Source organism: Mya arenaria, chromosome 11 (genome assembly GCF_026914265.1).
Source record: "Mya arenaria isolate MELC-2E11 chromosome 11, ASM2691426v1".
Classification (NCBI taxonomy): Eukaryota; Metazoa; Mollusca; class Bivalvia; order Myida; family Myidae; genus Mya; species Mya arenaria.
In genome coordinates, this window is record NC_069132.1 from 18,775,971 (window position 1) to 18,798,372 (window position 22,402).

Sequence of the window (22,402 nt, forward strand, 5' to 3'; positions counted from 1 at the left end):
TAGTGTTTTTATTCCTCACTACAAGCTGATGCTAGGTGGGGATGAAACAGAAAACCGCATTAAACGTTGCAGAATATATGAAAATACATTGAAACTGTTGGCTGGTTAAATGCAGTTGAAAACCACATTCAAAACAAAACAGATCATTTGAAAGATAGCGCAATAGGTAAAAACTTACCAGCTATCTGCTCCTCTGTTAGTTGATCTGCCTAAAACATGAATGATGGTTTCATAACATAATCCGATTCAAGCACTATTATTTCAAATCAAGGAAATACTTACTACAAAATCGTATGAACATATTTCATTTAAACGTGTAATACGTATGTGTAAAATATCTAACCATTGCAATAAGAGTAATGTAGGTATTTCACGACCAACGTCTCATTTCAAACCCGACATAATCTACCCAATCTTGTTATTTTCTTTAATTGTATCGCAGTGCGACAATTTACCTATCATTACTTCATTATTCGATATTTTAGGAGTTGTAATCGATTAGCATACCAAACCTTGAATTAGTTTAAAGTTTCAAGCGTCATATTTTTATAAAAAAGTGAAATCACACAGTCATATTTACATTAAAGCAGTCTCGAAAAGTGAATAATTCACATATTAGGCTTTAATTGTTGACACTATTTATAATTGTTTTCTTAAGGTTACAGAATTAAGAAGCTAAATACTAGAAGTTGGTTTTCGCAATAAACCTCAGCATCTACAAACGTTTAAGATATTTACTGTTTGGTTCGAACTCTGAACTTTCTGAGAACGCTGGTTTACATTTAAGAGACAAAAAATTTAATCCTAAGCGTGATAAAAAAACACCAGGTTTACGTATACAAGTATTAGTTAACCAAAGCAGGCATTTTGAATGAACTTCACTGTTTATTTCTGCTATACTAAGTAACCTTATGGATAATATTTTATTAAACCCTAAGAGATCCCCTTTATATGCCCTATGTCTCTATAAGAGTTGTACATTGAACCCTAACCGATCCCGTCATAGGCCCTGTATATTTAAGGTCGGATTGAAATTGTTCTTGGTTTCCCTCCTACTGCAACAGCACATTAACAATCGCAAAATATGATATCAGATGTTTTACAATAATTCGAGAGCCAATGGATGCTTTAAACAAAAGACCATGGCAACGATCTATTCTTCGTTCACATCAAATATGTTGTCACTATAACAACGTTCAATTAAACGAATACATTTAGTTTAGCCTTATGTATTTTGCGCCGGTCAAAACCTATCTAATAAAGGTATATTTTAGTATTTCTAAATAAATCATGACTAAATAAGAATAATGCGTTGGCCAAACGTGCTAATGTGTGAACTTATAATCCTCGAAATAGCGCATCCCCAGACACTCAATACAAGGAAAACTATATATAAATGACCCATGCCTGATCTCTATTCTACTTTCTCTAGCCATAAAATCCCTCGGCCAAGTGTACCTTTCCCAAAATTAAGTTATAAATTGTTTCGCATACTGATTGAAGAATTAACCACTAATAAAAATAAAATATAAATACCATTTTACAAAGTGTTTCGCGAATATTAATAGAAAAATGACAAAATAGTTTAATATAATTCTAGTGTGTTTTTTCTCAATGGATTGAAATAAACCAAAAAGTAAAACCTGCAAAATCGCATTACCATAACTACAATAATTTTACGACTCGTATCGGCAATTAAACCTTGGGTGAAATGATGCAAGTCACGGTTTATCCGGCCGTAAATAGATCGCTGATAGTACATAAAGTTTGGTATGACAGGCCATTTCGTAATTATCGAAAGAGATCGTTTAAACATAATTATTCAGATTTTCCCAATACCTGCTGTTGAATTATATTTCCTTATTATATCAAAATTAAAATTGATTTCAATCAATATGAAAATTACAATGGAAGGAACTAAGTTTAAATACACAACCATGGCATGCTCAAAACGCTGATTATCTAAGAATATAAAAATGAAGAAATGTTCAGCTTGAATATGGCCTACTTCTTGTTTAGTACCATAACACTAGGTGGAAGAAGCGTCGACACAAAAAAATGTTCTAATGTATTTTTATTTCTTATAAAACCATAAAGGTACGGAAAGAAAATCTGCTTCAATTATAGATTGTGTTTGTGTCCCATAAACTCCGCAAAATGATATGTGCATCGTGACGCATCGAATAAGGTCCCCAACTGGGATGGAAGGCGGATTATATGAATATTTTAATTAAGATCTGAAAGAAATGTTCCAACTGAAGGTATTAAAAATGACTATCATATAAATATTTTTCATTGAATTAAAACAAATGTTTACGCTCTTTTTAATTTTCTTTTTCCGTATCGGGATGCACGCGAGGACAAATATCCTGTATGTTTCCCGTTTTTAAACTGTCGCCTGCATGCCGAAAGTCTTTTAGAGAGCGGTATTTCAGAAACGCGACAAGTACCATCCGCGGTTAAATGAATATTCAAATACGTAAATACTACCGACTGCATATCAACGGAACTACTTTCATGAATATAGGTTTCAAATGTATTGAGCACCAATTGAACCTATTGAACCTAATATTTATTAGATTCGTTGCACTTATTCTATGAAAATCGGAAGTATTTCTTTGAGATAGTCATTCAGTTTAAAAGTGTCAGAACGTGCCCATGTGATGACCCTCATTTTGTCTTTCTATTTTTAGCAACATTAATTCACAGTAAAGTAACAATTTTGTAAAAGAGTGTTATTTTCTTTAAAAAATAATGAACTGGTTGACGGATCCGCCGCCGAAATATTTTAAAACACGAAACAAACGCTTCCGCTCAACGGCCGACGACAATATTTTTATATCCGCCTTTGTATGAAAGGGTGGAGTTTTTAAAGATGCTTTCGTAATGGCGGCCTCTATGAATGATGAAGAAATGAAAATAATTCTTGCAAAGCACCATCGTCTACAAAGCGATCATTCATACGAAGTGACGACCAAACCGTATGCTTATGTCATTATCTCAGTTTTAGATTAGGAAACTTTGGACCAATGTATGCATCTACCCGATAACAGACGAAAAGCATTGGCGTTATGTTTCCATTCCATGTCCTACAACTAAAATAATTTCCATGAAACTTGGATCAAATTTTAATCTTATTGCGACAACATTCAAAACCCATATTCTATGGTTCCCGACATCTGAACTCAGATAATGAATGCTCAGATTATATTATTTTAGCCGGTATGGGACTTTGTATTGCATGGCAATACTACGAAAAGACTGTGGTGATATTCCAAGTTCAATAATATTTCAAGATTTCACGATTTCAACTTCACGAAATCATGAAATCTAAATGTTGTAAACATGAACTCGCGGAGTTAAATTCGTGAAACCGTGATTTCTTGAAGTTTAAATAGTAAATTCAAACTCCATTCTTTTGTGTCTATGCAAAAGTTGACACTCAGACACGTAGACTTGTTTTGTCACGAAGTTTTCACGATTCGCATGATGACTAGATTTACAAGTAAAGTATATTACTGTGTTCTTTTAAGAACACTAGATCTAAGGTCAATGTCACAATGTTATAAAGGTCAAATCATTCTACTTTGTCATACGTCAATATTTATTCGAAGAACTACAGAAACAAGCTCAGGAGCAAAACGTTTAAACATAAACCCGGTTTAATGGCACTGGGCAAACGCCAAAGACACAGAACATAAAAACAAAAAAATCACAAACAAGAAACAGCACAAAACGACATTGTCGAATTAAGGTCGAATCGTTCAGCCAATATTTGCGGTCCATAATTTCACGATTTATAAGAAGTTGAATGATTTGCAAAGTTGAATACGTAAATTTAAAATCGTGAAAAATAATGAATTCGTTTAATAAGATTAAATCGTGAAGTTCATTTTGTTAATTTGTGAATGTGAAATCAAGAACTTATGAATGGGAAAATAGAATATTGAAATCAAAATGTCTCCACCGATCTGTCGTATGTATACCCCCAAAAACATCGTTCATATGGCTACAAAAATGAAAATTGTTAAAAACTTGATAAACCGAAAAGCACAAATAAAGAAACAAACGACATTTATTGATAAACATGTACAAGTATTTTCATTTCAAGAAATAAAACCAAATAGACGTATTGAAATTTAAAACAATGACAATCTGGGCAAACCATATTGATACCATTTATTCAAAAGGTAGATAACTCTTGTAAATAAAAAAGTTAAAAGTAATAGACATCTGAATTTAATGAACACACATCTCTATTAATGGGAGTTATCTTTGCACGGCTGTTTGTGCAGCCCGTACTGAAATGCTGATTAACAATTTAAAGACGCCGTGTTGATCAAAAGAAGAGTAGGTAAAACATCAAACAACGACTCTGCGCTCGATCCGCCATTTTTTTTTAAATAGCATTATGTTACTTTGAAAGCCATATTAAATATGATGATTCCGCTTACAATTTATATTTCATATTGCATTGTGTTTAATACATACTGCTGCGCATTATTCGTTTTTTTAAAAGGGACCATAAAATTGTATCTATTAATTAGTTTTGTAAATTGATTTACAAAACAGATGCATTTAATCTTTTATATGATATTGTTAGAGAACATTTATATAGTGAAGTGTTCCACTAACCCTATCCACTGGCGGATCCAGAGGGGGAGGGGTGCACCCGCCCCCACTTAACTCATCCATGCTTATTTTTTTATTTTAATATTTGAAAAACGAAGTAATAAAATACGCCTTAAATGCACCAGACTAGAAATGAATAAAATTTGCTTTGCAGAGTTCCCCTAAACCACTCTGCAAACACTTTGAACTAAATAAATTTCGGTTCTGAGGAAGGGGGCAAATCAAAAGGTAACGCCCCTAAGTAATGCCCGCTGTAGCACCAACTCTTGGATCCGCCCTGCTATCCCCCAAAGTAGAAGTGTACCTCTACATTTAGAGGTGCCGGTTTTTATATTCAGGAGCATCTCTTTATTTGGGGTAATCAAAACATGTTTAATGTACACTTAAAAGACATAGAATTACCTCTAAAAACAGAGGTTTACCTCTACTTTGTATTGTAAAAATTGAGGTGCACCTCTATTCTTAGAACTTGCATCTCTATATTAGATAGAGGTTTTAATTTACCTTTTTAATTTAAAAAACACTTGCGAACTGATATTCACTTAAACATATGGCGGCTGGTAGCTAAAATTAATAAACGAACGATAAACGAAAAGTGAAAATTCCGTTTGTACAATCAGGTGATAAAAAATGGGGTACGAATATGTCACAACACCTAATTGTGACATATTCGTACGAATTTGTCACACACGTGTGAGGATTTCGTACGAGTTTGTCATATGTATGAACATTACGGTTCAACAGCGCTATCCACCAACCCAAGCCATGCCAGAACACCTTGTTCGTCCAAGAGGTCATTTATTGCGAAGAATATATGGTAACTACCTACAATGCAGGTATGTCAAAATCAAAATAGTATGGTTTGTTTCAATTTTGCTATTAAAGGGACTATACACCAGATTGGCACCAAAAGTTGTTTTTTTCTGGAACGAATCTCAGGATAATAATTTTATAAAATGTTTTACTCTTTCATATCATAATTGTAAAAAAATACCAAAATGTAAAAAAACGAGTCGGAGACCGCTGTCGCCAAAATGGCGGTTCAGTGTTGTATCCACTGTGCTACGAAGGCATAGCCTAAAACGTAGGAATATTAAAGCTATATACCTAACTTGGTAATATCACGTGATAACATCGACTAGCCAATCAAGCATTCGAATGAATTCTACTAGGTATACATACCTAGTAATCTTTTTCAAGGGAAAAAAAGCGAAAAATAAATTAAATATAAACTATGTGGTAATTCAGTTAGTAAGTTCAATGCATTGTACACATCGATACCAAGTTTGTCAGTTTTCGACGATTTTCTTTTTTGTTTTTGCTAATTCATGATACGGTGTATAACCCCTTTAATGTAGGAATTTTAGGGGAAAAAAACGTAAAGTTTAAAACACCATTGTTAAGAAAAATATATTTCAAGATTAAAACAAAGAATTTTCTTATTCCAATAAAAATAAAATTCTAAATCAACACAAACTACTCGAAAGTATGGTTCAGAGAAAAGTTTATAAATATTGTTTCTTTTGTTCTGCAGGTGAAGCAGTGCAATTTGCACCAGTGCGTGTAGTTTTTTCTGTGGAGATAAATTGTAAGTTCCAGCAATGCGGAAACAATACCCGGTGTCACATTGTGAGGCCGATATGCAATTTGTGTGGCAAATGAGAATGCTTATTTTCTCTCTATTGTATTTATCTAAAATCGAATTTGTCACGGGAACATCAAACTGTAAAGTTTCAAGTTTATTGTCGGATCAAAACCCTTGTATATGACAAGATGAGTTTATGAACCTATCAATATAATAGAACTTGTTACATGTTATATGTAGTGTAAGTTAAAACAAGAAACAAAACATATTTTAGCATTTCCTTATTTTCAAATATCATACTATTAAACATATGAACATCACTTATAAATTTGTTAACACTTTGACGTTGGAATTGTGGGAGATATCATTAACACCATGATAAATAAAATTATTATAAAGTCTTAAAATTGGAATCACTTGCGCACCAGTCCGACGATTTTGAAACCAAATTTTAAACAAATAATGAAACAATGGCCTTACGCTTCGCTTATAGAAGTATATGTGTTTTGCAGTTGCAAAAGTAAGCTTAAAAGTCATGGTTCTTTGACCAAGATATTGTCATTACAAATCAGAATACACAATTTGGAGAATTATCGATTTGTTATACAAAATGTAATTACCACAGCTCCAAAACAGTTTAAAGGTTAGCAAAGATAAAGATATATAATACAACATTCCTATTGAACATCAAATGCTTATTTTCATATTCGAATTATTTGTAACAAAATGCAGCTTGAGTAACAAATTGTTCGACCTTAAGTTACATGGTATGTCTTTCAAAACACTAGGCTAACATTCATAAAAATCGTATAGCTTATACAAACACTATTAAAAAGGCATGGACCTCATTTGCTAGTCATCATCTTGAGGAATTCTGAAAACGGAAAAATAACTTATAGAATCTGAATAATTAAAACACCAACAAAGAATGAATTTTTTGATTTATAACGTTTGCTGATGTTCGTCAAATTTTTAATATGTTGTAGAGTATTGACTACACATCTTCATTTTAGTCTTATTTAATGCTACAGAAATGTTGCCGCTGTACGTTTGCTTAAAAAATGATTGTTGCGTCTTTTACTATTCGTTTAACGACGTCGTGCTAATCCAATTAGACGCAATACTGGTACAAACATTGCCAATGTTACATTAAATTTTAACCGATTCAAACTCTGGGTCTATTTTCAATGGGGTTAAAATTTAAATCCTACACAGTTATAACTCCGTGTAGTTCGCGCAAAATGAACGTTCATTTTGTTTTATAAAAAAGTACGGGAGATATGAAAAAACTTGTGAAATAGTAACGCTTTAATTTAAGACAGACCAACAATGAAATTTAATGAAAGAACAGCGCAAAAAGTGATTTGAGTATAGCAAACATGATTAAAAGATATTATTTTGATATTCACGTGGTTAACAATAATTGTAACGGGAATTATAAACTTATTAACGATTGAAGTCCGATATATGACAATGTGTCACTACACAATGGTGAGTGATTGACGATTGCACGAAATAGCACGACGTAACAATGTCAGCAACAGAGCATACACAATGGAAGTTCATATCAGACTATACCAACCTCACAGCTTACAGCAGTATGGACTTTTCGAATGTTTCATTGTTCCTTTCATATTTTGCATATTCGTATTCATATTTAATAATCATCAATTATTGGTGAAAATAAAGAATATTGAATTGAACTAAATTATATTGAACTGCCAGGAGAGCTTACACATTATGATGCGTTTATTTGAACTCTTTAGTTTAGTAAAAGTTAACGTTTAGCATTTGCAATCTTAAACAAGTCGCTAAATATCGCCTGAATATGACTTTATCAGCTTACGTCATGACCAACATCATAAAGCTTAACTTCAGATATTCACGGCAAGGATGCTACGAAGGATTTATTTATCAGTCACCTTAAAAACCATATATTTTCACCTACCCTCATAGCTGACAAGTCCGTCCCCGTCTATATCAGCCTCCTTTATCATCTCCTGGGCCTCTTCCTCAGTTAACTTTTCGCCCAAATTTGTCAGCACGTTTCGTAGTTCCACCGAACTGGAAGGAGATAATAGTTTTATATCAAGTATTTCAGCTTACCCACTACAAGGTACTATACAAATATGATTTTTGACAAATTTTGACGATAAATTAAATGTGAAGTAGCCACAGTTTACTTCTCCCCAAAATGTGTCATGACGCGATGTTAATCTGCCGAACTGAAGGTAAACATTAGCTTTCATGTACGATAGTTAACCCACGACAGGTGACGTGATAAATGGGTGTATTTTAAATTGCAGTCTTCTATCAATGTCAACTATAAACCGCATAGATGAAAACCGGATCACATGAACACATAGTACTATATCAGATTAATTGGAAACATTTATTATCGATGCAACAATTCCTCAAACTATTGGGATCAATTAAGGAATGTTATGATAAACATGGATCTAAATAGTAAAAAATGAAAATTAATAATCGCTGTGAACGTTACATGTTAACGTTTCTTATTAAAGCTCGCCTTATAAATCCGTCGCCATTCTTATCAAATACCCGGAAGGCCTCTAGTATCTCCTCCTCGCTTTCCGTATCCTTCATCCTCCGCGCCATCAACGTCAGGAACTCGGGAAACTCGATTGTTCCGTTTCCTGAAGCAACGAAAGAATAAACAAATATCTACGTTATCAAAATGACGCATGATAAAAACAATGCAGATTTCCATACACGTCGTTATACAATATTTACCACATGAAACAATATAATACCACCTATCATCACGCTTTTACATTGTAGCTCGACAGGTTCTGTCTCCTGGATTTTGGGGAAAACAAGGCATAACATGATACACTACAACATCATGTGACACACTTAATACCACGTGGCACAAAACAACACCGCATGTCAGACTAAATAAAATGAGACACACTAGTCAAAGTTTCATACACTAAAACATCAGGTGACACACTATAATACCTTGTGACACATAACAACATACCATGGCAGACTAAAAACATGTGGAACACTATACGATCACGTGACACACACTCACACCGCGTCAAACACAACTAGATGTATATCGAGCAGCACCCTATGTACAACACAACGTTACGTACCGTCAGCGTCCACCTCGTTGATCATGTCCTGTAGTTCAAAGTCTGTCGGGTTCTGGCCCAGGGACCTCATGACGGTTTCTAGATCTTTGGTTGCGATGCTTCCATCTCCGTCCTTGTCAAACAGGCTGAACCCCTCCTTAAGCTCTGTGAGGCAAATATAATGAATAGAGAAAACGTTTTTTTTTTGCTTCCGTAGTATCTTGCTGTCTTAGTGTAATCATTATTCACGGCAGGCTGACGCTAGGTGGTTTTGAAACAGAAAAAAAACAACATCAATACGTTGTTGATATGGTGATGTCAATGAAAAGTTTCCAAAAACAATCAATTTTCGTGTCCATTTGATCTCACTTTCAGAATGTATTAATTCAAATGGAAACAATCCGCTAGATAATTATGTGCGTGAAGTAAGCAGCACAGCAGCATAGAAGCAAACTGCATGTTGTAACAGCAGCAAGCTAGCTGTAACATTTTTTCTACAAATATACGAATATAATAATAGTTATTAACCAAATACTACTGAAATTTATCATTGTATGCTCTCCGATTGTTTATAGGAATATAATAAATAGGGATGATAAAACATGAGATTTCACTGTTTTAGCTTATCCGTGAATTTTGAATATGACAGGTTTTTTTAATAAGCGGCTCACCAATGCAAACATTTGTGAAACGAAAAGTGTAGGGCCTACATTATTATTTTTTTAAGATTGCTGTATCTTTTGTCCTAAGCAGCTGAAAGTAGAGCTCTAATTTTGACTAATAAGGGGACAATAACAAAAAGTGTAATGTTGAACTAACCTCTTAATACGCTCTTAAAGTTCATGTTCTATGCATTTGCATGTTGGCTTCAAACAATCATGGTTTTTGGCGTTATGCTAGGCACTTAGAATCACTTCAACCTCACATAGGCTATTGTGTTTGGGAAAGTCAAGTTTAAGCATATTGTGCACGTAAACATTGCCTAATACATCGCTCAATGCTGAAATGGCACATGTTCGAGGCATTCACGCGTGTATGTTCAATAATCATGGGCATTGCCACTATGCCAGAGTGGTAGGCATTTGGAGTCACTTCAATCTCACATTGGCCGTTGATCTGGGAAAACTCTGCAATTAGCATATTGAGCACATGAACATTCCTTTATACATCGGGAAGGTGTTAGAGAGCACACCATGAAAATCACGTAGCCATAAAAAAAGATTAAATATTGTTTCGGTAAATAAAAAGTAAACACACTAGAGGGTTAAAAAAGCTTTTAAATAGTGCATATACATGTAACTGAATTTCAGCATATGTAGCGATCTATTTTGCTTGTCAATGGAGAAAACTGCGTGGTAGATTGATAAACACCAGCTAGTATAGTAGATTGATAACCACCAGCTAGTACACAACAGGTTCAAAGCCTATGCACAGATTTGAAATTGCGGGTGTGCATAGCAAAGTTTCGATTTAATATTGCCCGAAATAAAAGAAACAATAGATAAATAGTACCTGTTTAACAAACAGAGGGTTAACGTTTAATATCTATGTGAATTTGCATATTTAACATCAAAGTATGAGGACCCTCAGTCCCCCTTTTTTATTATGCAGCATATTCAGGGCTTCCAGTGGTGGAAGACGGCTCAAGACTTAGCTGTGACCCCTATGAAATATCAAATCGTGGAAAGCCCCTGACTACTATAGCAAATTTCATTGGGGTACCCTCCACCCCCTTTATAATTTTAGCAACCTAGTTTGGGCTTCCATGGAACGGTGCACGCCCAAAGTTTTCATGCCAATGTTATGATTGATAACTCAGATCTCAAATACTGTAAATCCAAAAGTTTTTCATTCTTTACATAATAGCCATCACACAATTAGGTGAAACCTTCCATAAAAGAAAATAAATACAAATAATGGCTGGCCTTTGATTTTTTTATTTATTTATTGTATTGCTTATGACAGGCACATTTATATATTTTAACCAGGTTTTCACAAAGTAAAACATGATTATTTAAATGATGTATGTCTTGGTGTCAAACTCACCTGTGGTTTCGAATAATTATGGTAAGGTTTGATATAGTGAGTAAACTAAGTGAATGGAAAGAATTTAGTTACTTCTAAAGGAAAACGGTTGGTACTGAATAACGCCTGTAAGGGTTGACCGAACTTGGTATATTGGATGAGTTTATAAAGACATTATATGGCTTTGCCTTTTGGGCCCCTATAGTCAAGTTCAATGTCACTGTTTCTTAAACTATTTAGTACTAAAGGACTTTAGCTAAGATTGACATATTGCGACCAAATTAAGTAAGCAGGAAGAAGATATGGAGTACATCCATGGGATTTGCATGTCGGGCCCCTAGGCTTAATTCCAAGATCACTGTTACTAAAAACAAAAAAAATACTAGTTGAAACTAAATCACACAGCAAAGGCTTAAGTCATTCTACTTATCATTGAAAAAAATTGTTTTCGTTGCATTGTGTGGCGTTTCTTTTTTAAATTGACTGTTTTATTGTCTTTGGCACATATTACATATTTACATGTTATAACATTCATGTCTAAGACAAAGCGGTGAATAGTCGAGCGAGCTGTCCTGCGACAGCTCTTGTTTTATAGGGGGAGTCAATTTTTGGTGAAAAAGAGTCTTTTTCTGAATAAGAATTACCGGGGTGCGTGAATATAAAGGGGTCAAAATACTTTCCTTAGTCTGATCCGGCATAAGCGTGTAGTTAATGATGACTGTTCAAAAAGAATTGCATATTGCACCAGTCAATTGTACCCCGCCACCCCCCCCCCCCCGCCTCCCCGGGAGTGGGGAATAGCGGGGCCAATCATACGTTCCCCACTATTTTCGGCGCGAAAACGAAACCACCGCATCATTCATATGGCACTGCGTAGCCACCTGGAAGGTAAAATCACGACCACTATTCCCGGTATACCCTCGGACCTGGGGAAGGGGCGTGGTTACAATTTACTGGTGCATTAAAGCATTATAACTTTATGTAACTTCAGGGGTATTCATCAAAGACATCACTTAGATAGTAAACGTCACACACACACACACACACACACGCACACACGCACACACGCGCGCGCGCACACACACACACACACACACACACACACACATTCACTATTTCACAAATACACACTTACATTCATTCATAAAGTCATGCAAGATTTGAGGTCATTTTGACCCTTTTTATATGATGAAAAATTTCCTTTCACCTCAAAAAGGTTTCGATTAACGGGCCGCTTAGGAAAAAGTGTGTCGTGATCGAAAATTGACATTATGGGATAGCATAGTGAAATGTATGTAAAATTATATTATTATATCCATACTTAAATAATCTAGCAGCTAGCTGCAAGCTGCATAGTAGCTAGCTGCTCTTGCTGTTGTTGTTGCTGGCATCTAGCTGCTATGCAGCCGTTCTGCTAACTTCACGCACATTTGATAATTGAACTTTAAAACCACATTTAAAGCAAAACATATCATTTGAAATACAGTACAGTCGATAATAGATACACTTACCTGCTATTCGTTCATTTGTAAGTTGATCTGCCTGAAAAATGAATGATGGTTTTATAATATTTCTAATCATAATCCAAGCACTCAGCATATCAGAACAACTATGAATAAATATGAACGTAAAAACAAATAAAACCACTTGCCATTGCCATTAGATGATTATAGGTGTTCAACATCTCATTTCAAACAATAACAATATCTACCCAATCTTGGTTTGTTTAAATTTTGTCGCAATGCGACAGATTAGCCATTAATCACTCTATGATGCGCTTCAACATACTATTGTTAAGGGGTAGTACGCGGTTTAAATAACAAACCTTGAATAGGTTTCAAGTTTGCAACGTCAAAAGTGCATTTAAGGAAACAAATGAAATCACAAACATTAACATTAAAGTAGTCTGAATAAGTGATTAGTTCACAAATAAGGCTTCAAATCTGAGGACATTTTTATATTGCTTTCTAAATGTTGCTGTGTCAAAATGTACAAATATTTAGGAAGCAACATATTTGGTGGGCGTAATAAAGTTCAGCATCTACACACGTTCAAGATAGAAACTATTTAGTTCGAACTATGAACTTTTTGAGGTCGTTCGCGTTTGAGAGACAAAACAGTTAAAATCCATTGTTCGTAATCAAAATCACCTCCAAATACATGCCATCATGCATATATACTAAATAAAGAAAATTCAGGATAAGCGGTATAGAAACATAATTGAATACACCAGGTTTACATATTACAAATGAACTTCACTGTTTATTTCTGAGTGCTTCATTACCCAATATCTGTTAATTTATATGCCAGATTTAAAATATTTCTGGTTTGCCTCCGGCTACACATAAATAGTCGCGAAGTGCTTTGCAATAATTCGAGAGCAAAAAGGGCTTTAAAAAGAATTCAAGGCAACGGTCTATTTTTATTCACATCAAATATTTGTCAATGTAGCAATGTACAAAAGGCCAGAAGTAAACCATTTGTGTTTCCCTTACAAACGATGCAGATTTAGTGAGTGTCTGTCGATTTTTTAACACATTTTATCATAATCTCAAGACTTGTGTATATTATGCAATAGGGGGATATGAGTTGCTCATTATTTGAAATTATAACATGTTTACAAATTCCAATGGACAAATGTCTGTTTAGATTAAATGTTTAGATTGTCGGAAAGGTGAATACTTATCAATTACATATTTATTTCCACTGTCCTGAAACAATGTTGTTATGGAACCGTTTTGGTGTCCGTGATTATGTTACAAAATTGATCTAAAATATGTCTTTTTTGAGGATTGTTAGCCAGACAACTTTAAATAACGAAATATAACAAATTTATTCGCTTCGTTGTTATGGATACGGGTCGCTGGACAGACGCAGTGGTTATTTTTTTGTCAAGAGAAAGCACTGTACTGTAGCTTATACTGCAATGCTCAGATTACGGAAATAAACTTAAGGGCAAATATCGACCTGTATTGAAAATATTCCTATATGGCTCCTAAATTGTCCAGCAGACATTTAATACGAAATGACTTCTTTGGGGGATATACTGTTTTTAATCTTTAACATGTTTCTGACAACATAGCACTATTTTTATTTTAAGATATTTTACCGGAGTATATCCAAATGTCTTAATGTAACCGTTCACATTAAACGTACATTTTCCGTAAGTCTTATAAACAATAAATATCATTATGAGTATAAATGTATAATATTGACTATATTTTACGATTTATTTTTATTTTAGAATTTGTGTCCTTCTTGTGCGTAAAGTTTTAAATCCGAAGCATATAAATTTGCTTTTAAGTTTGTTAAGACAAATTAATGAAAAGGACAAATAGTCTATTTAAGTTACATTATTTATGAAAATTGATAAAAGATCTGATATTATATAGCCGAAGGTCTCAAAGAGTATAATTGTGTAGATAAAAAAGCATGTTTATAAATGACGCAAATCAAAGTATAAACCTGTGCATTTATAATGATTATGATCATTTCTAACTTTTATTGTGCTTTCTTGTCCACTTCATTTAATACGGATATAAATTCATTGAGGAAGTTGTCTTAAACATGTGATTCTCAATGGAGAGAGGAAGAAAAACAGCAAAATCCAATGAGTTTGATCTAAACAAATTTCGTGTTTGTAGACTTTCGAAAAGGAAATTAAAACATGTTTTGTTTCCTTATATTTGAGTTTTAAAAAAGAGACTGCCTTTCTACTGTAACAAAATTACGATGTTATATAGAAAGAAATATCAATGTTTAGACATTAAATTATTTCAACCTGAATCATTATTTATATGAAAAACTACAGAAACAAGCTCAGTAGCCAAAAATTTAAACATAAACCCCGTTTAATGGCACAGGGTAAGCGCCAAAGACATAGTACACAAAAACAAAAAATCACAAACAAAAAACATGGAACAACAGCACAAAACTCGACAAACAACATAGTGCATATATACTATATAAGTAAACTAGGTAGGTTTATCAATTGCATTCAATTAATAATGATGAGCTAATTCAATGTTATACTTCATTTTATTTCTATATTTAACCTTGTCACATGCATTTTATCTGATTATACAGTATAACTTCTGTATTATTATCGTCTGCTTCTGCGTTTTTGTCGGGCTTTACTAAGAGGTCACATGACACTGTTTGCCTAGCCTTATCGCTATCGTCAATTCTTGTCACCCCTGCTTTTTTCCATCAATTACATGAACGCTTCAATCTATGTTTACCTGAATTCGAAGTGTGATAAAATATATATTTGTTCACACATGAACCTATTCAACTGCGCCTTTGACACAGTTGACGCAAAGTAATACAAAGACGAGCACATTTAAAAACGAATTCACCATAAGCCACGCTAGCTTAGCATGTCACGATGACATAAACGCTAAGATTAAAAGACAATTCTTAAGAAGTTATTATTTATTTTTAATGCTAAGAAATGGATGTATTTGCTTTTCGAAACAATGCAGTTACAAAAAATTAATAGACATTAATTTCTGACCACGGGACTATTTGGTACAGAGTAATGAAAATATGATGACGGTAAACGCATCAAGGGCGGTAACGGCTATTTCAAAAAGCGAACGCACTGTAAGTGTTACTTCCCTTTCGCTTAATGGTTATTTGAGCTCCATTGATTTTTTTTAGAAAATATTAATACAATTCATAAGAAATAATGTAAATATAAGTATTGATCGCATTTTTCTTACGTTTGTGCTGTATGTATGCAGTACGGCACGCGAGCAAATGACCTTCATGGAATTTGCTCGCGTGCCGTACTGCGTTCATACAGCATAAACGCAAGAAAAAAAATGCAATCGATCCTTAATTGATGCCATAAAATTTACCATCACAAGTATTTTTCTTAGTAGTTTTTGAATGATAATGACATAGGTGTTTACATAGTTAGTATTAAAATAACATTATAACAGTCTGTATATACAAAACCGTTTGTGAGGTAGATATGGTCGTCATTATTATGTGTTCTGGTATTTTGATGCCATTAGATGACGCGTTGTTTTTTTGCAAGAATATGAACCTCAATGATAATGACCAACCTGCTCTCATATCAAATCTGTCAAAACGTTGCAATTGCCCTTTCAATGCACCAGGTGTCATTCAACTTACGGCTTTTTCATGTTTCAATCATACATCAGAAGAAAAGTTTACCCCATTTTTGATTAGAAAATAGATATTCAATATAGTATATTTACTGAGAGCATCGCGTTATTTTAAAATACGGAGTTTGGACTCCTTAAACGCAATCTTTAACAAATCAAAATGGTGAACATAGATATTTAATTTAGCATTATGTTTTTGCGGGAGTTACTTACCTAATAAATGTATTGTTTAGTATATCTAAAAAGATTACGACTAAATAAGAATCATGCGTTGTTCAAACATTCTAATCTTTTTACTTATAAGCCACAAAATAATGCATCCTCAGTCCCTCAAATTGTAATATAATACACAGGACACCCAAAATGAATGACCCCTGACCAATTTCTATTCTGCTTTCTTGAGCAATAAATTATTGGCCAAGTGAACGTTTTGGAATATTAAGAAGTGTCGACAAACAAACATTGGGCTAACATCATAAACATAAACATTACAAATGTTGACAACTTTCGTTTCAACGGGAAGAAAATCTGCTGCAGTAATAAGTTATGTTCATGGCACATGAATTCTGCAATATGTGTATCATGACGCAGTGAATAAGTTCCACCAGTTGCCTTTTTACACGGGAAGGCGGATGTTTTTATTATTTGAATTTTGATCTGAACGAATACCCATACGAAGGCAAGTGACTACCATATGAACACTTTTCTTAAAATTGAGTAAAAATAAACAGGTAGTCATCCTTGTTACTGTTTTTAAAGAACATTATGAAAAATAAAATAGATAAAGAACCACTTAATTTTCATACACTCTTTTGGATAAGATATTACTGTCTCAGGACTCACGCGCGTACAAATATCCTGTTATTTTCAGTTTTTCGGATGCAAGCCGAAATTCTTTTGTGAGTGGTATTTCAGTAACGCGGTAAGACAAACATTCAAATATTTATACACCACCACCTGCATATCATCGGAACTACTTTAATGAATGTAGGGTACAGGTGCGTGCTTACGTGTATTTCAAGTAGTTTCAAACATCGTGTGTTATTATCAGAAATGTTGTACTTGTGATGTTATGAGTTTAATCCAATAATTTAACGTAATTACCGTATTTACATACGAATACATTTTACTTCCCAAGCTTTAACAGGTAGCTACGCCATAGTTTTGCAGGAATAGAATAGTTCCCGTGTGTCCCGTCATTCCATGTTGTCCACCATCTTGATAGGCAAACGATAGTGCGACTAGAAAAGAACACTGAACATTGAAAAACAAATGAAAACTATTTATTACTCATTCATGACCGGTTGTGCGGTCACAAAACTACTTCGATTGATAATGGGCATTATTTTCAAAATGCCATCAAATAAAATCAATCAACAAAAAAGTTGAGAAGTGTTACCTTATGTTTCCCGTAATACACGTTCTTGGTGGGTAAACCGTCAAAGTACATGTTTCAATGCACAGGGAACCTAGAAGCTGTAAAAGCTAAATATTATGGCAGGTACATGTATCAGAGAGGTCAATAATAGATTTTGAAGTAACACAAAAAACAAAGAATCAAATGATACATGGTAAAAATGTATGGCACCCTATGTAGTAAAATTCATTTTCTGGTGGTGGTGATTAGTTAAAAGATTAAAACAAATTATCGAACGCTTCTTTTTTACCAAAGTTACAAAAGAAGATGGCTGGATCATTTTGATTGGTTTACAGCGGTCACATAGGAGATGGTAAGACCTGAAGACGCCGCATGACGTAAAACATCTCCTGATCAGCTAATGGTGATCAGCTGACTGATAAGGCACTACTAAATGACATATACGTTTTTAAACAATGACAAAAATAATTTTATGGGTGCATAAACTACTATTTATATAATGTACACGTATTAGGTAACGAAGGCGACCGCAAGCCGGTTGAACTAGTAATATTTGTAGAAGAAAAACACCAAAAAAAACCACAATCGAATTGATGGATAATGGGTATTAATTCAAAATATGATAAAATAAAAATTATCGTCAATTGTACGAGATCTTGCCGGAACCACCAGTTTCTCAGCGTGATCGTATAGTTACTTGTACGATAATCGCTGAATTCTACTTCTTATAAAGGGTTGGTATATGACCTTGTTGGAGATAGGTAGTTAGAGCTGCTGCCCTGAACAGGCTGTTCTAGAGTAAGTATAAGAGGAACGTAGTTGAGGAGACCTGCCGCCTTAAACAGTCAGCAGTAAGCATAGCGCATAGAATGCAATAAAGGTTTTGCCAGTAAGGGTAAGATGGGTGGGCGAATGAATTTTTTAAATACATTTGACTTCCAGGGACTTGCGAATATGGGAAACCGACATGATGCTTTGGTGGACATTCGATGAGTGTGATGTAAGAGCTCAAAAGTGCAATAATGCCTTTACCGGACAAAGCTTTACTGAACTTTGTCTGGAAAGTTGGACAATTGAGGGTTGACCATGTGAATGCTTGTACTGAAACATGGTGATAGGGAATGTTATTAAGCTCGCCTTGAAAACTAACGTTTTACCTTTTCATAATGTGAAAAATTCGCCTACACGGAACAAACCAAAAAAACATGGCATAAACAATCGGTATGTGACCGTTTGCTTGAGAGCTTTCAATGTAGGCAATAAGTTCGTGATAGTGACTGGCAGACGCTCGTCCGAATGATGATTGTGCCTCAATTTATACAGGAGGTTTTTTTAATTAGGAATAAGTCATCGGGGTTTGGCAAAAATCAATAGGCCAAGCAATAGGTTTGGTGAAAAGTTGTTTTTTTAAATACGCACGGCATTTTTATAACTGGCTTCAGTGGAAGCAGCCAGGGACGAGTGTAATATCCAGCAAACGGCCCGGTTCAACGGAGCGTCAATAAAGCCACCGGGACCGTGGCTGACTGGCTGTATATGTTTAGGGCTAGAGTAAGGAATGTCTTAATCTGTATTCGAAAAAGAAGGTCTGATAATACGTTATATTTTCCTGGTTTGTGTTCGGCCCGAACTAGGATGTTACATTTTATACAGGTCAAAACCAGACGCAGAGTCATTACGGCAAGAACCTTACAAAAGCTCCAGTTGGCAGGCCATGTTCAATAAAAACAATGTGATTTGAAAAATATAAGACCATGTAATGCACATGTTTATACGTTTGAGCTGCATCATGCAGCCCGGAGCTAAATCTTTCAAAAGTGGCGCATGAGGTTGAAGGCAAGTGCCTATTTGTGGCAAGAAATATTGACCATTTCATTTAAATCCAAGCGGAAAGCTGATCCTGTGGCAGTGTTGCTAAAACGGACCTATGGTAAGATGCTCGTGTACTAAATCGTCGAAAGAACTTCAGGTGACAGTTGCCTTATCCTGATCGATGAAATCGTTGGCTGAGTTACCATGAGGCCTGCTTAGATGGTGAATAAGTATAAACTGACCTTGGTACTTTTTTTGTACTGAACCAATCGAAGGTTAGCTAAGGGTGGGGGTAGGTGAATTTGGCCAGTATCCAGCTCCTTCTGAAGCTTGGCACAAAACATGTTTTAATTTTCAGTACATTACTTAAGAATAGAAGAATACCTTGGTAAGCGACTAAGGGAGCCATAACCGGGTGGGAGGCAGGTTTGGCAGGGCGGAAGATGCACAAATCGAGCGGAACGTCGGATGGAAGGGGTGCCATTGGACACGTGCTCCTTGTGGACGGCCGTTTCGGTACTGAATGAGAGGTGGTCCTTGCAAATCCAAGTGATAAATTAGATTCTTGGAATCACGAATAAATTCCCATAGCCGCTTTACAAACGGATATCCGAAAAGCTGTATCTTCGTTGCCATTTTGAAGATGACCCGATGCGTAATCATTACGTCGCATTTTGTACTCTGATTTAACAATGTCACACCAAAGTAGGTCCAATTAAAGAAACGTAACTTGATAGATGTTAGATATATATACATCACGACATTGAATACGTTGTTATTCTGAATGGCTGTATACATAATCTATAAATAAGATACTACGGGGGGAGCTTGAAAATGTACATAATACATTCAGTGCGGTTTTCTTCCCCCGGCACCGCTCTCGCAATGAAATTAGCGAGATGGGCAAAATATAACTAGTCGCATTGTATGTAAGATGGAAGAACATATATCCTATAACATTATCCATTAATATATACCTCAGATTTTGCAATCGTATATTGGCGTTTATACTCCAACTTCTTGGTAAGCTGAGCCATTGTTCTCTGAAAAGCTATGTATTTGTGTGTAAGATCAAAACATATCTACCCTGCGTATGTTAGTCTTATTCTTATGAAGAGTCTAATGGTTCGTATTTCCATACAGAGATGTTACGGTTGAATGGTTTTAATATGTACATATTTAAATAATGGTTTATACTATCTTTGTTTAGGATATGATCTGAATTAAAAGAGTATTTTCTACATGACAAGTGTGCCCACTTTCTCTTAAAATTGAAATTAATAGGCAAAATAGAATAACACACTAGTATAAACTGGGTGGGTTTTGGGGTGAGTGAGTGAGTGAGTGAGTGAGTGAGTGAGTCAGTGGGCGGGCGGGCGGGTGTTTTGGCGGGTTGGGTGTGCAGACGAGCATGCATGAGAGCGCGCGAGCGAGTGTCATGCTATCATTCATATGCTCCTTTTTGAATATCGCATTGAAGGAATAATCGCTCAAGCCGGTCAGCATTTTCAGTGCTTGGATTAAAATTGTTTTCGTAATGAATGATGAAGAAATTAAATTAATTTTAATAATTCTTAATTTAAAATTACCATCTACAGAGCGATTATTCATACGAAAAGACGACAAAACCGTAGGTTATGTTATTGCCTCATTATAAGTACACAAGGAAGTAGGACATGTCGAGTTTTAATGCGTCTACACGACTTCAGATGACAAATCAAGATGGAGACTACTCCAGGAATGACATGGATTGTGTTGAGGAAGATATGAGATATTTGTGTTAAGCAGCGCTAATCCCCAACTCGCGCCCATACCACAAAACGTTGTTTGTCTATCAGGGCAATCATAGCGGATCAAATATAGTAAAATCACTTCGAAACAGCATTTGGTTAGAAAATATTAAAGATTAAAATGAAGATATTTTATTACGCTAATAAAAAGATTATGAAGGAAAACAAAATACTCCAATATGGGCTCAGATAATAGTTAATAACATTGTTTGTTCGTTTTCTGCATGCGTATCTGTGAAATTTGCACAATTAAATCCTGGTCTGACAATGTGAGGCCGATATGCAATAACTGTGTGTTAAATGGGAAAACATCTGCAGTCAGGGATAAGCAAACGAAAGAAGCGACATGAGAACTTGAAAATGTTGTTAGATTCTGAGATAAACAATTTTATCTTTCATAAGAACAAAAACAAAACAAAAAATTGCACTTATAGAACATAAACAAAACAAAAAAGTGCACTTATAGAACATAAACAAAACAAAAAATTGCACTTATAAGCACTTATAGCACTAATATAAGAACACCTCTTTAATATATGTTTTTCTTCGTTTTTAAATTTACTATAATTATAAACCTCCTTTTCTTGTTCTATCAAAATAGACTTACCCTCAAGTTGAAACTCAACGCTAAGAGTTAGCAATATCGAAAATCGAATCACAAAAAAAGCCTTGTGTTGCCGATTTCTTTATCAAATCACTTGAAACAGCACTATTACTATAAGCATAAACACTCGACACATCCGACTTCCTTGTGTACAAATTAAAGAACCTTACATACTCTTAAACCATTTGATGTCCAAGTCATTAACATTATACAAACACTAAAGAATTACCGTTTTGTTTGTGTTTTATTTCAACGTCTACGTTAAAAAACTCCCTCCTATTAGTCAGCGTGGTTTCTATCAATATACATGCCTTAAACAGTGTTCGAGTTTGCCTTCTTT

The 22,402-nt window shown here is 34.7% G+C and overlaps 1 protein-coding gene across 1 annotated transcript in view; it reads right to left on the minus strand.

Annotated features, from left to right (window-relative positions):
* Positions 1 to 13,138, minus strand: part of LOC128207411 (calcium-binding protein LPS1-alpha-like) — a 36,533-nt gene extending 23,395 nt beyond the window's left edge. The window contains exons 1-5 of the mRNA XM_052910303.1: positions 12,991 to 13,138; positions 12,855 to 12,881; positions 9,340 to 9,483; positions 8,748 to 8,874; positions 8,166 to 8,281 (exon numbers count right to left, since the gene is read on the minus strand). Coding sequence (XP_052766263.1) covers positions 8,166 to 8,281; positions 8,748 to 8,874; positions 9,340 to 9,483; positions 12,855 to 12,881; positions 12,991 to 13,027 — 451 coding nt within the window. The 5' untranslated portion in view covers positions 13,028 to 13,138. The remainder of the gene's footprint in view (positions 1 to 8,165; positions 8,282 to 8,747; positions 8,875 to 9,339; positions 9,484 to 12,854; positions 12,882 to 12,990) is intronic.
* Between the last annotated feature and the right edge of the window lie 9,264 nt (positions 13,139 to 22,402).